The 14,832-nt window shown below is 42.9% G+C and overlaps 1 protein-coding gene across 1 annotated transcript in view; it reads right to left on the bottom strand.

The window, feature by feature from the left end:
- ZNF423 (zinc finger protein 423) overlaps nucleotides 1-13,789 on the bottom strand; it is a 197,629-nt gene extending 183,840 nt beyond the window's left edge. Inside the window, exon 1 of the mRNA XM_075281857.1 lies at nucleotides 12,472-13,789. Coding sequence (XP_075137958.1) covers nucleotides 12,472-12,511 — 40 coding nt within the window. The 5' untranslated portion in view covers nucleotides 12,512-13,789. The remainder of the gene's footprint in view (nucleotides 1-12,471) is intronic.
- Nucleotides 13,790-14,832: the final 1,043 nt, after the last annotated feature.

Here is a 14,832-nt window from a genome sequence, read left to right as displayed (position 1 = left end):
CAGCAAAATATGCAACAAAAACGCTGAGTTTCTGCAACATGGGGCCTTAGCCTTACAGTAGCAGCAAAGTGAATAAGATTCTGGCTAATTCCATCCACACACTGCAGAAAAAAATGCTGTGGAAAGGTTTTAGAAAAATGCAGTAGATCAATTTTAGCTGCAGAAATGCTCATGTTTTCCCTATAGATTTCATAAGGGAAGAAAAAACACTAAAAAAAACTCAGCAAAAACAGAGTGAAAAACGCTGCAGGAAAAAAAAAATATGACCCCTAAGGCCAAGGCTCCACATTGCAGAAATGCAGCTTTTTTTGTTGCACATTTTGCTGCGTTTTTTTTTAAGCCAAAGTGGATTAAGCAGAAAGGAAAATTATAAGAACTTCCTATGTATTTCCCATTCCTTTTCTAGCCAGTCTGGCTTTGGCTCAAAAAACCGCATGAAAATCTGCAACGAAAAAAAGATGCATTTCCGCAACGTGGAGCCTCAGCCCAAGCCCTCAAAAAAAAAAAAAAAGCACCTTTCTTTTCCTGAGGTTTTTAAAATGAAAGTTAATGGCAGATTTAACAGAAGGGAGAAGCATAAGAGATTCTATAAATTTCCCATTCCTATTCAAGCCACTCTCGGCTTTGTCTCAAAGAAACCCAGCAAAATCTGGAACAAAGAAAAAGCTGCATTTCTGCAACATTTGCCTCAGACTTAAGCTGCTTTGCTTAGTAATGCACCTCAGTTCCAGTTACTTGAATGGGACTGAGTTGCAAATAGTTAAGTACCAGATATGGCACCCCTGCAGATCATACTGATAAACCCATTCTAAGCCTTCATTCCGCCAGGAATAAACAGCCATGTAATGTATAGAATGTCTAGGTATAAATAGTCCAAGGATAGCTTATCAATATTTAAGTCCAGAAGACCCCCTTTTATATACATATAACATTGCGTTCAGTGCCAGCAAGTTTATGATTTTTTTCAAGCGGCATACAATTTAATTGTAATGCATAATACGCTAGAATGATGGTACACACAGTATACAAAGCCATATAATACATCTTTATGTAATCTCTGTATAAGATTGAGGTAGAAGTTCTTTTGAACATATTTACTAAACTACTTTAGGCTAAGGACCCATGTTCCGGAAACCAGAGATGTAGAAGGGCAGAGTGTACACTGAACCCTGCTGCACACTCAGCTCTGTTAGATAGAGCCCCAAAGAGCTGGGTGAGTGACATTCCCACCTAAATAAAGCTAATCCCTAGCTAACCCTGCCTGTACATCTATCCCTGTCTCACAGTCACATAGTTCACAGTCTCATATGAACCGGATATTAAATCCACTATTTGTATAAATTGGAGGTCACCTGAATTAGCCAGCCAATTACTTTTTCCGATTTTTTTTCGATGCCTCCGTTGTCGTAGTTCCTGTCCCACCTCCCCTGTGCAGTTATTGGTGCAAAAAAAGCTCCAGGGAAGGTGGGAGGAGAATCAAATTTTTAGTGAGTTTGCCATCTGGTGTTCGACTCGAATCGAACATCTCGAACAGCCTGATATCCGATCGAACATGTACTTGATCAAACGCTGTTCGCTCATCTCTAGTCACAGCCTCCTATATGGATAAACTACTGTGTTTGTATACACAATGAAGGAGAATGCTTCTTAGCCTCTTCATTCTGCTTACCTGCAGGGTCTCAGAGTCAGACACAGATGGCTAATGCTATAAGTAAAGCAGTAATAGTTTAATTTATGTATGGCCATTGGCATTGCTCAGTAAATTTGACATATGCATATAGAGAAGCCTATGGAAAAAAATTGCAAATCCTTTTTTAAGAAGGCCACTAACCCCCAAAACACCACAAAATTGACACAAACCAAATGTATGTAGCCTTCAAAATACCTTCTTGCCACAGCATTCGAAAATTACTCTCAAAAACAGCAACAAAATGTGCACAAAAAGGCGGCAAAATGCTGTGTATGTCAAGGAATAAGGATGTTCTAGTTCTCCACTTTCACATCAGCATTTTATTTTGGTCAGGACTTCTATGAAATGTCAGTTCAAGCCGAAGAGGTCCAAACCTTCTCTTGGTACCAGGATGCAGTCTCCATGTGTATCATGCAGCATATATGCCTTACGTATGCCCATTTTAGTTGATGTGTCATTTCTAAACTGTTTGCCATCTAGGTACCCATACTGTATCCTATACTTCCCATGATCTCTTTGGGATTGCAGAGAGGGTAGTGTCTTAATACTCTGCAGTCACATATTAGTGACATAGAACTGACATATCATACAAGCAGGAGGGAACAATAGGAAGCAGCACCTCATAGAAGTACACTGGAGGTTCTGCACACAGAACACACACATAGTCAGCTAGTGAGAGTCAGAATAGCGTAATAAATGTACAGCTAATCAGTGCATGAACTCCCCAATTATATCACTCCAATTCATGTCTCTTAGATATTGCATACTACTGTCAGCAGCACTGGAAGGATATACAGAGAAATAAGAGAAGAGCAGCATGGTAGGGAAGGTGGGCATTTCAGAGGTGCCAGGAGAGATATGATACATACTGGAGAGACTATAAAGGCTCTGGACTAAAGGTCATATTGGTGATCACAAGAAATAATTGTCCATAATAAAAGGGTTCAAAATGTATGGCTCAAATGACCTGCTATGAAAGGGCTTTCAGTGCTAGAATACTGAGTTGCAATACATGGATACAGTTACAATACACTCATGGTAGGATAGTTTTTTAATTCTCTTTAAATAAAATTACCTCTATACCTTCTTACCGCGTCCGTTGAACTGAAGACTGTGATAAGTAAATATTGCAGTGGTGATCAGGTCTTTACATGGGCTCCCCTTTTTATGTCCCTTCGCTGTACTAAAAGGAAGTCTACCAATGGCTGTGTCATGTACTGATGGCGGGGGGGGACAGAAAATACTGTGCTGTGAGTCAAACCATTGACCAGATTTTACACCTACAATAACATGAACACCGAAGAGGCATATTAAATGATAAAACAGTGAAATATTTCACAGGTCTAAAAAACCAAAGCCTCTTAATTAGAATTTATTTTGTTGGTAGATAATTCCCCCTAATTAGATTATATAGCTAATTAGCCACAGGAGGTTAAATCATCCATCCACCAATGATGATTCATATCACCGGGTTATGACCACATCACTGAGTTATACACGAGTATCATTTGGCCATGATGCCACTTCACAAATCAATGCCTTAGTGAGAACACATTTTAGCGCAAAGCAGCAAGTACAAATACAGCGTAAGGCAAAGGTCCCTTGTAGCAGAAAAGCAGCATTTTTGGCTGCTGCAGAAACGCAGCGGGGAAAACAAAATGCTGATACTGTAAAATGCAGCAAAGTGAAGAAGCAAGAAAAAAACATGCACAGAAAAATGCAGCCAAAACGCAATGAAAAAAGCTGCTGAAAAATTGCAATTCATTTTGCGACATTTTTTAGCTATGTTTTACTTCGTAGGGCCTTAGCTTAAGACTGTATTTTGATACAAAGTAGAGTAAATGCTATTCTGCTGCTCCCTATTTGGTAACTTTGATAGAAGCAGCAGTCAGGACTTCGAAGCAAAACCAAGTGACACAAAGGTAAAGCTGGCCATACACTTGACAGGTGTGTCAGCTGACGCTGGGTTCACACCAGTGTCCGGTCTCAAACCGTGTCTGGCCATGAGCGCCGGTGAGCGTTTTGTGCTCTCTGCGGCGAAACTGGTTTTCTTTAAACCGGACACAAAGTCCTGCATGTCTGACTTTGTGTCCGGTTAAAAAAAAAACGGTTTTGCCGCGAAGAGCACAAAACGCTCACCAGCACTCATGGCCGGACACTTTTCAAACCCATTCATTTGAATGGGTTTGAAAAATGCTGGCAGGTTTCCGTCTCCTACCCAGTTTCGGGCAGGAAATGGAAACCTGAAAGTGGAGACCCCGGGCGCAGATGTGAACGGGCCCTGACAGAAATTTCTCATAACTGCACCATACACATGCTCTTGTACAAAGTGTATACATTTATTGCACTAGGGTAAGAGAAATAAGCAGTGCCCAGAAATCTCTGACAGGATTGGGAATGTTCAAGTCTAGCATGTTCATCCCCCTCTTTCCAGTCCCATACTACATGAAAAACTTTTAACCTAAGGATATCTCCAGCTTAACAGTGATCAAGTTACTTTAGTTTACTAACAATAGGCTAGAAAGGAACCCCGTCATTCTACCTCCTCAGGCACATGCGGTTTTATATACCACTAGAAATCTGACAGCGCACTGAATTCAGCACACTATCAGTTTTCCCTTTATTTGCCCCTGGTGAAGAGCTATTCGTGCCATCACGGTAACTCTTCACTGTCAGAAGGGTGTTTGTGACAGTCTGTGAGGAACGCCCCTCCTAACAGTATAGATAGCGCTGTACTGTCAGAGGGGGCGTTCCTTACCATCCAGCCATGGCCTAATTAGAAAATAGTATTTACCCGGGAGAACCTCTTTAAAGATCTACTAAAATAAATTGCTTCAGGCCGGGGCCCTTCGTTACAAAAAAACTATGGAAACGTTGTAGAAAAAAACGCTGCTTTTTAAATCACATACAAATTGGATGGGATTCTGGCTAATCCCATCCACATATTGCAGAAAAAAATCAGCTGCAAAAAAAGCTGGGTTTTCAAAAATGCTGACGTTTTCCATACAGGGGAAAAAACTCTGTGGGCTTTCTGTGAAAAACGCTGCAGCAAAAAAACACTGCTGTTTTTTCCGTACTGTTTTGTTTTTTTGCTGCGGCTCGCAACATGGGACCTAGCCTCAATAACAACTAATACATAAACTACAACAAATCACCCTCAATATGAGCATCCACTGTAATGTGAAGAGCAGGAGCAGGGCAGATCCAGTCTTTTGTATAACACAGGTCAATGGAATCGAGATACAACAGGATATGTACTTATAGAACTGCTTTCTGTTTTATTAAGGGACGTTTTACCTATAATTGAAATAAAATCAGAGGAGGACATCTAAGGCTGAGTTCACACAGATTTTTTGGATTTTGAGCAGAATCTGCCTTAGAATCTGGCTACAAAAAACACTTCCCATTGACTTCAGTGGGAGCCATTCACTTATTCTTTCCGCTGGCAGTTTTTTGCTGCTCGCGGAAAAAAGAAGCGAGCCGCCTATCTTGACACGGATTCCACGGCTGAATCTGCCGCAGCATGAGACTCCCTCCAGACTAGGCCCATTCATTTGGGACTAATCCAGAGCGAAATGCCATGACTGGATGCTGGTGTACTGCACCGGGATCCAGTCGCGGCTAGCCGCAGGAGGCATTTTTTGGACCGGATTCTGAGGCTGCTTCTGGCATCAAAATCCGGTCCAAATAAACTCTGAACTCAGCCTTAGAAGACATATTTCTTCATATCTCATACATGGCAGAAGAGGTGTCACTCATATCTGGCATCGATTTCAGGCGTAATTTATGACAGTTTTCTGGAGTAAATGACAATAAATCTGGCAGGAGCGGGGGGGGGGCTCCATCCACCCCCACACCCCTCATCATTATCTCTTTCATGGCAAAGGAGGGGTAAACGCAACTTGCAACAATTTTTATTGCCAGTGGCGTTCAAAAAGTAAATAATCCAAGGTTTTCTACTCTATTACTCTACAAAAGGGGTGTAAACCAACAAAAAATGTGCCCCATCATAATAGGATGCAAAACGTAATATGAACAAGGCCTAATAAATATTCCATTTAAAAAAAAAAAGACAATTTGCACAAAAACAGATAAAAGCAAGTTTTCTTAGAAGCTGGTTTAGAAACAAATTTACCAAGCATGGCTGGTTCTTTAAAAGACAAAATTCCATCAATTAACTTCAGGCAATAAAGACTTAAAAAACACACACACATTCAGAGATGAAAACAAACACTCCAATTAGCTCACGCTGCCTTCCCCAGCTCTTTACAAGTAATGTGCCTTTGTGGAGTAAAATGATTCCTCTTTCATCTTCCAGTGGTTTAAGTGGTACGTCTAATCTTCATCTCTCGTTTCATCATCCAGCATATGTCACTAGGAAGACCCTGCTTTAACCCTGGGGTTCCCTTTATTTGCAAGCCTAGAACAATTACCAGTGTCTTAAGAAAAGATTTTTTTTTCCACTATTTGAATAAATCTTGAACCCTAAATTGAAAAAGAAATTCAAATATATATGACTGATTAAAAAAAAACGATGAACAAAAAAACCCCATCAACATCCAGTCAGGGCTCTGTTCACATTGATGTCATAGCTTCTACTTTTATAGGACCCCAAATGCAAATGATAGATCTGTCCTGATTTGCTGTGATCCATTGTGATTAATTCAGATTCATTTCTTTTCACCCCCACTATCTTAGACCCGGTTCACATCTGCACATGGGTTTCCCCAAGTGGACCCCTGAATGGAAACCTAATCCGCATAAAAAAGCGATTATCTCAGGAAACCCATGGACCCCACAGTATATAATAGGATCCGTGTAGTTTCTGTACGGAAAATGTGGAGAGAAAAGTGCTGTTTGCAGGACTTTTCTCTCTGCATTTTTAATGCAGAAAGCGGAACGGAATCCCCGAAAGCAAATGTGAACCGGGCCTTATTGTAGAGCCTTCATGATTGTGTAAGGTATCAAAAGCCAAAGAAAACCTGGTAGAAAAAAGTTACACAATTATGAATAAATATACACAGATTTTAGGTCTTGATCGTGAAAGAATATCTTGACTGTGGAAGACAACTACCAGTTATTTCCAGCTGTCCTAAGTATGCCAAACTATCTTTCCATTAGACCCAAGACAGTAAAAATGCAAGATTTCAACTTTTTTGAAAGGCAATCCACCAAAACTCCTTGCGTACTGGATGGCGGACCTCACTAAACAGCTCAGTGCATAAAGAAATGTGCACTACTAACTAAAATAATGTACGTATATTTGGTGTGACCAACGTCTTTATTAATTGGTACAAAAAAGAATGCACGCATGATGACTGGTCAATGATGGAAGAACAAAAAAAAAAAAAAACATTTGAAAGAAAGATTATTTATCTTACAATTTTATGCCTCTTAAGTAAATAGACTGAACGTTACATACATTGCCTGAGAATGGTTGCTAAGAAAACTGCAACTCCTCCTGCAAAAACAAACCCTCATACAACCACACTAATGTAAAAAAAAAAAAGTTTTCTAAAACTGACAACTAATCTTAGCTACATCACTAAGGGATTAATATGCACTCGGAACAGAGCCTTGCACCAACTATATTCAAAGGGGTTTTCCCATCTCACAGTTTCAGCAGTTTGCCTGCTGTCTCTTCTTCTCACTTCCTGTATCCCCCCCCCCTTCTTGCTGGAGGGACATAATGAAGTATTGTATACTTCTGCAGATCAGCTAATATGCAGATGCTTGTAGAGAACAGACTCAGTGTTATCTGTGTGTTTACATAGAGAGATAGCAGACTCTGCTTTATAAGCAAACTGCAATTGTCCTACTGTAGATAACAGTGTGAGAAGTCACTTGTCCTATCACACAGGTCTGTGTTTATGGAAACACTGTGTAAATAGAAGGAATAATTTCACATGGCAGGAAAACAAAGCAGCATTTCAAAAGCAATATATTTAGGAAAAGTCTCCAATTTACATATGCTACCAGTAAAGACAGGATCCTTGAGATGGGAACACCCCTTTAAGTGCCATAAATTCAATATCTACATTTTAAAAAACGACAATTTCTAAATGTTTTCCAGTGTTAATGTGAGTGTAACCAAGTAGATCTCCAATTCCCTATTACAAAAAGAGAATAATATATACAAATAAGGGTATTAGCTGCCATATCACACACACCCCCATACATCAGACCACTGACATCTAATAGTAGGTGTCGGCCACCGGCATCTGGGGGAAAGGTCTCACGTTACTGCTTCCTCCTATGTACAGTGGAGAGATGGAGTAGTCGTCAATCTGCTCAATCATCTGTTACCATAGTGACATGTAATTGCTGCTAATCCGATTACTGCCCAAATAAAATGCCAGGACTGAGTTTACCTATTGAGACTTTGGCATTTTACTCATGTAAGTTTACAAATAGTGAAATCAGCCAATTCTACGTGTGTGGCGCACCATATCACGAGACTATGCTATACTATACCCATGTTATTAAGAAATAATGTAACAAATATAATTATACCACTAGGTTGTGAGGTGTACACAGGCCTTATGTAAAGGCACAAACAGAAACAGCTGCACAATGAATTGTACATTTGACAGTCTTTATGTTGTCCAGCAAAAGCCACTGTCACACAAGGAACGATTCCTAAAAGACGCGCCGTTGATGCTGTGCTTGGGATTCTTGCCACCATGAACATAAAGTCTGATCTGCAGGCTGTGTGTTATGGAGCAGAAAGAGCTGAGGAGATACACATATAGTGTTATGTCAAATCTGTCATCTATTTATTTATATCTTTGCCGTTGTAACCTTAAAACCAGCCATCTAGTCATGGGGGCGGCGCTATCGGTGACTGACAGCTATCGCTCTATGCATAGTCACATGTTGCAGGCTGTCAATCATTAAGTAGGAACGCCCACATGACTAAATGACAGAACATAATGAATCTTTCCCACTAAACTAGATATCAATCTGCTCAGCCTCACCCCCCTCCCTTCCCCTCCATAACGTGAACTGCATTTTCGTGGTGACAGGTTCGCTTTAAGTGTCTCCACGGAAACTGGAGGCCATATCAGCGTGATAAAATATTGCACCTAATTGCAGCCTCTGTAATGATAAAGAAAAACTTAAGAATAAACACGTAAGTAAGCCATCATTTCTATCTGTCACAACAGCTGTTACCCCGGAAACACAAACTAAGGAGGACAGCAGCCATATTTATGAAACCCCAGGCTACATGCAGAGTAATGGTCTGTAATTTCATAAATTGGCAGATTTCTACCGCGACGATGCCACCATCTTCTTAGTTTATGCACTTGTGACAACATACTGGATACTTCGGGGAAGATAAAAGGTTCACAAACTAAACCCCTCCTCACCAGGAAAATACCTAACTCTTTAAGACTGGCCAAAGATTTCTTACCTATTTGAACTTAAAGGGATTATCCAAAAAAATAAATAAAAGTATATCAATCAGAATCTCATAGTGTGCCCGGAAGAGGTCCAGACGCTGGGACGGTCATAAACCAAAGTTGAAATGAATGGGAAGTTATAGAGCCCCTAGATAAGAGCACTCAGTTATTTCAGAGTCCAGGAATTGTGAGTGCTGATGACCACCAGGACCACCATAATACCCCTCTCAGGTGATCAGACCTCCATAACATGTCTTTTTTGGTACAATCCTAGTAAGTATTATCACTATGTTATGAGGGACTGAGGTTCTTGCTCCAAAAACCCAAACGTTTCATCCAGTAGGCTTTTCCCCTGGATTACACTGGTTCCATTGGTGTTTTAGTGATGTCACCAGGGACCGGTATTTGTCCTGTACTACTTATGCATACAGAGTATGAGGGTGCATGTGTACAAGCTTTATATATCCCACAAGACTGCTTGCTATATTTTCACATGTACAACAATTTCCAATATAAATAAATGATACTTCAGAATATATTCAGCAAGAGAATTTTACTTAAGAACTGATTTTATCCCAAGTAAAATATCTGAGATATATGCAAAATATCAGTGGCATCCACTGGTAGGAAGTTTTTATTTCAATACCAACCTTTATACCTCTAGGGTTTTATACACTGCCATTACAGATCCATAATATACAGAAATGGGCGAGAATAAAAAAAAAGTGCTATCTCCCATACTGTATTATACTGCCTGAGAAGTATTGCTTCTAGGGGAAGCCATTGTGCCACATGGAGGCACCATGTGGGGGCAAGCAGAATATCTAGGACTCCATAAGAGAGTGATGTAAGTATTCTGAGTGCCATGGTGCAGGCTACCCTGAGACTGAAAGTAAGAAGAAACTGGTAATATTATAAATCAACCCAAAAACAGTACTCTACTGTTGAATCCCCCACCAATATTATGCTTACTTTTTAGGAGCAGGCCTTTGTCATACATGATGACATCACTGCTGATCGGTGGAGGTCCAGAGGAAAACTGCTGCAGGAGTAGTGGGGATTTAACAAGTCGGACAATCCTATTAGGTTTCCCTTTCACTAGGTCTTTAGTACTACTACTACTACTCTAGGTACTCTAATAACTTCTAAAGAGGAAAAATGCACTATCAAATACTACTAAAACGGTCTAAATAATGACATAAGGCAATGCCAAACCTTGTATCGCCCAACAGCCAAATATTTTTTTAAAGGTTTTTCCAAGGTATATAAATAAAAGAAGTCAAATTTTCCCATCCGTCGCCCCCTGCAAATTTCTGCTTTCTGGTCTCACTCACAACACAAAGTAAAAGTCCATTCAGTCAGTCACTGGCTCCAGTGGTGAGCGCTGAGTGGGCATAGCCTGAGGGCTGAGAGTGACCAGGAGGCAGTAGGAACCCAAGGAGTATCATGAGTGCCTAAGGATCAGTGGGGTTGAGTATATGACTTCTTTTGCTGTTTATGCTACTCAGCTGTTTCTAAAATAACCATTGGTCAGACATTAGCACCATCCCCCATATGGCCGCCGAATAGCTGATTGATGGGGGTTTGTCACCCAGACTCTGCATCAATCTGATTCTCATGGGATAGGTCAATAGTATAAAAATTGCCTGGAGACCCAAAGAACCCTTTTATGAAAAACTTCCAAACTGGAAAAGAACACATTAAGTTATGGGGTCATGGATACTTTGGGTAAACCTGTCAAGAGTGCAAGTGCTTAAAGCAGTGCCTTCCAGAAAATTCACAACCTAGCTGTGGTCCCATTTTCCTTCTTCCTGAACTTGAAGCATGTACCCGAAATGCTTATGGTCATACATGTCATATGACTGCTCACCGGGTGACAGATGGAGCATGGGCATGGGGGCAAACCATTGTCACCCGTATTCTGCAGTCATCATTCACATTACTGTAGACTTTGGAAGTCACTTACAACACTATTTCTTGACTTTTATTTTTTTTTAGTAGATAACTTAAGAAGTTTGGTGGCTGAAGCAAATATCCAGCTATATAGGCTACCTGGATCTACACAAGGCTTTCACTGCTCAACCAGAAACATAACAGTTTCACATGATGCCAAACACATGGGTAGATGTTATTCTACAAAGACATATACAATAACAACCAAATACAAAATATTATACATAAGGAGAAACTAAATAACACAAAACAAAATAAAAAACAAGTTACAATATTCAGCACAGTTACACAACAGCAGGATACAGCTTTATCCTGTGGCCCCCATATCACTGTGTCTGAAACAACTATAACCTGCACAGAGGGCAGAAGGATCATGGAACGTTTATCAAAATTTACCAGCAAATGGAGAAATCAAAGAACAAAAAATATCAATTCCACAATCCTTCAAGAGCTGAAGTTTCAAGGCAACCAATAAAGGAAAAGGAAAATTCCAAATAAGAGTCATCCATCACTGTACGCAACGTCTAGCAACGTGAAAAGTGGAACTATTGTTCCCTGTAAGTAGTCGTCTGAGGCCGAGCAAAGACTGGCTAAAGGGTTCTTCAAGGGGATTAACAGGAAGTCCAGAACATGTCTGCCGCCATGATCACTACTTCATATCTCCAGGTCAGAGACCCTCCAGGGCCATTTACATACATGTGTATCCTAGTAGTATTATAGATGGAACATACTTTGTATTGGGTTAGCGTCCCTTTAAATGATGTAACGAAACACTATAATAGAAGGAGACAGATGATAGATAGATAGATAGATAGATAGATAGGAGATAGAAAGAAAGAAAGATAGATAGATAGATAGATAGATAGATAGATAGATAGATAGATAGGAGACAGATAGATAGATAGGAGGTAGATAGATAGGAGATAGATAGATAGATAGCTAGATGATAGGAGATAGATAGATAGATAGATAGATAGATAGATAGATAGATAGATAGATAGATAGATAGATAGATAGATAGATACTAATAAATAGAGACAGAGTTGCCCATTTGGAGACATCTGTCCCTTTAAGTCTCATTGTATCCCACACATAGAAATAAAGGGAAACTTTCCGTGCAGCAGTGAGCACAGTAATGGGGCTGTCCCATCTTCTGAAGGGAGGAACTGTTTATTGTGCCCAGTGAATGGGATGCAGACAGTCTCCAACCCACGTGTCTGCTCAGAACCGCAGCTCAATGCGGAAGGATACAGGCCGAGATTACGGGGCGACTTCCTCAGAGAGCCGGAGCATCTCCCGGAGCTGTGCGGTGCCCTGAGGGGGCAGCGGGTGCCCGGGCTTCCCCTGCTGGCACCGCAGACTGCCCCGTGAGCTGGGGTCCCTGCCTCCACATGACTTGGACAAAGTCCACAAGTCAGCCCTTACCTTTCACGGAGCGCGGCTTGGCCTGTTTCCTCCTGGACATCTCCACGGCTCCTCACAAGTCTCCCCCACTTGTGTGAAAGTCCTGCAGCTTCTCCTCCGCTCCGTGTTGCAGTGCAGCCGGCTCCCTCTCACAAGTCTCCCCCTTCTCTCTCTCCTTCACTTATTGTGTTAAAGTTCCTATTGTGTGGGATTGTGACTCCCTTGGGTGCAGAGGGGGGGATGGAGGAGGGAGGAGCACTGATGCCCCCCACCCCAGGCCCTAGGGGTAGTCACACAAGTGCTGCAGGATGAAATTAGGATAAATTCTATATAGCCGCCTGGGGGAGGGGGATAATTCAATTAGGTCTATGGATGTTATGACTGGGCAGCTATGGCGGGCACTGGCACTGGCTGCTTCTGTCTAGGTGCCCAGCAGCTCCTATGGCACAATGGAGGTGGCAGTGATTCCTGAGGCTCCAGGTAATGCCCTCTGTAGAGGACCCGCTCGCCCCCGGCTAATACTTGGCATATAATACTATGAGGTGCCCAGTCTGTAGCCGCTGCCCCCTACTGAGCTGGCACCGTGTAATAGCCCGGCTGTACTATATATGTATATAGATATATATACTGTCTCCTGGCTGCCACACTTTGGCTTCCCTCCTGGGCACTACTTGCCAGTGTTGGTGCCCCCTCCTCTAATACATATATGTCGTGCTGTGGGCACTATCCTCTGTCTCTTCTACGTGCCCTGTGTCTGTCTATGGGCACTGTAGCCTGGCACCCTGCTTGGGGATCGGGCTATGGGCACTCTTTCCTGTCCTGGAGCCAGTTTATGTCCTCTGTTTTGTACGTCCCGTCTCCTGGAGCACTTCTCTCTGCCCCTGGCACTGTTTGGTGCCCCCTCCTGCCCCCGGGATAATACTATCGCCCCCCGTATCGGTGTCGGGGTTCGCCTGCTATACCGCCCGCCTATTTGGGTGTCCGGGTCAGTGTCTCCCTCTGTGCGGGGGATGCTCAGTGTCCCTCCGGTCGCTGTGTGGTGTAGCCGGTGTGTCCCGTGTTCCGGCGCCGCTAGCTGCCCCCATGCGCCGCGGTAAATCCACCGCAGCCTCCCCGATCCCCTATCTCATGCCGCCCGGCCGGCTGGCTGCTCTTTGTCCCGGCTCTGTCCCCTCCTGCTCTCTCCGCCGCCGCTGCTGCTGCTGCTGCTGGGGCTGCACTGCAGACACACATAATAAAGCCAGGCTGGGCTGGGGATGGAGCGGAGTCCCAGCAGGGGGATGTGAGGAGTGGAGTCCCGGCGGGGGAGCGCTCTGATCCCGCAGGGAGCCCCCGCACAGCCTGGGCTCAATCAGACACTGAGAGAGACAACAGCACCGAGCCCTGGACAGCGCTGGAAATACAGGCAGGAGGCGTGGCCTGCAGGAGGCGGGGACTGAGCGGGACAAGTGACAGCAGCACAGACCGAGGAGGAGAGAGGGGAACACCGGGCCAGCGGCTCCGTGACTGGGGGAGCAGCAAGTCCTACACACCGGAGACCGACAGGATGCTGGCGACGTCTGTGTGCTACGTGCTCTGCCAGCTACGCTCAGCCGCTCTGGACATGTTGGGAGTTGTAGTTCGCGGGAAGCCACAGGTTGCGGACCACTGATGTGTGAGGGAAGAGGGTGCAAGACTAGAGCGAAACCATTCGTAGAAGTGGGGGAGTTACTTTAATTTAAAGGTGACACAGACAAACAGCAGCTCGTAGATGTGTGGCAGAGTAGTGATGAAAGGGCAGGAGGCTGTCCTAGAGAACAACACTACAATGTCCTGATATCAGGGAACAACACTACAATGTCCTGATAACAGAGGACAACACTACAATGTCCTGATATCAGACAACAACACTACAATGTCCTGATAACAGGGGACAACACTACAATGTCCTGATAACAGGGGACAACACTACAATGTCCTGATAACAGGGGACAACACTACAATGTCCTGATATCAGGGAACAACACTTCAATGTCCTGAAATCAGACAACAACACTTCAATGTCCTGATAGACAACAACACTACCCTGACCTAATGTGGCTGATATCAGAGGACAACACTATAATGTCCTGATAACAGAGGACAACACTACAATGTCCTGATAACAGGGGACAACACTACAATGTCCTGATAGCAGAGGACAACACTACAATGTCCTGATAACAGGGGACAACACTACAATGTCCTGATATCAGACGACAACACTACAATGTCCTGATAGACAACAACACTACCCTGACCTGATGTGGCTGATAACAGAGGCCAACACTACCCTGTCCTGATAGCAGAGAACAACACTACACTGTCCTGATATCAGACAACAACACTACACTGTCCTGATAT

Source organism: Leptodactylus fuscus, chromosome 7 (genome assembly GCF_031893055.1).
Source record: "Leptodactylus fuscus isolate aLepFus1 chromosome 7, aLepFus1.hap2, whole genome shotgun sequence".
In the NCBI taxonomy this organism is placed as follows: domain Eukaryota; kingdom Metazoa; phylum Chordata; class Amphibia; order Anura; family Leptodactylidae; genus Leptodactylus; species Leptodactylus fuscus.
Note: the sequence above shows the minus strand (reverse complement) of the source record. Positions and strands in the feature narration are given on the sequence as shown.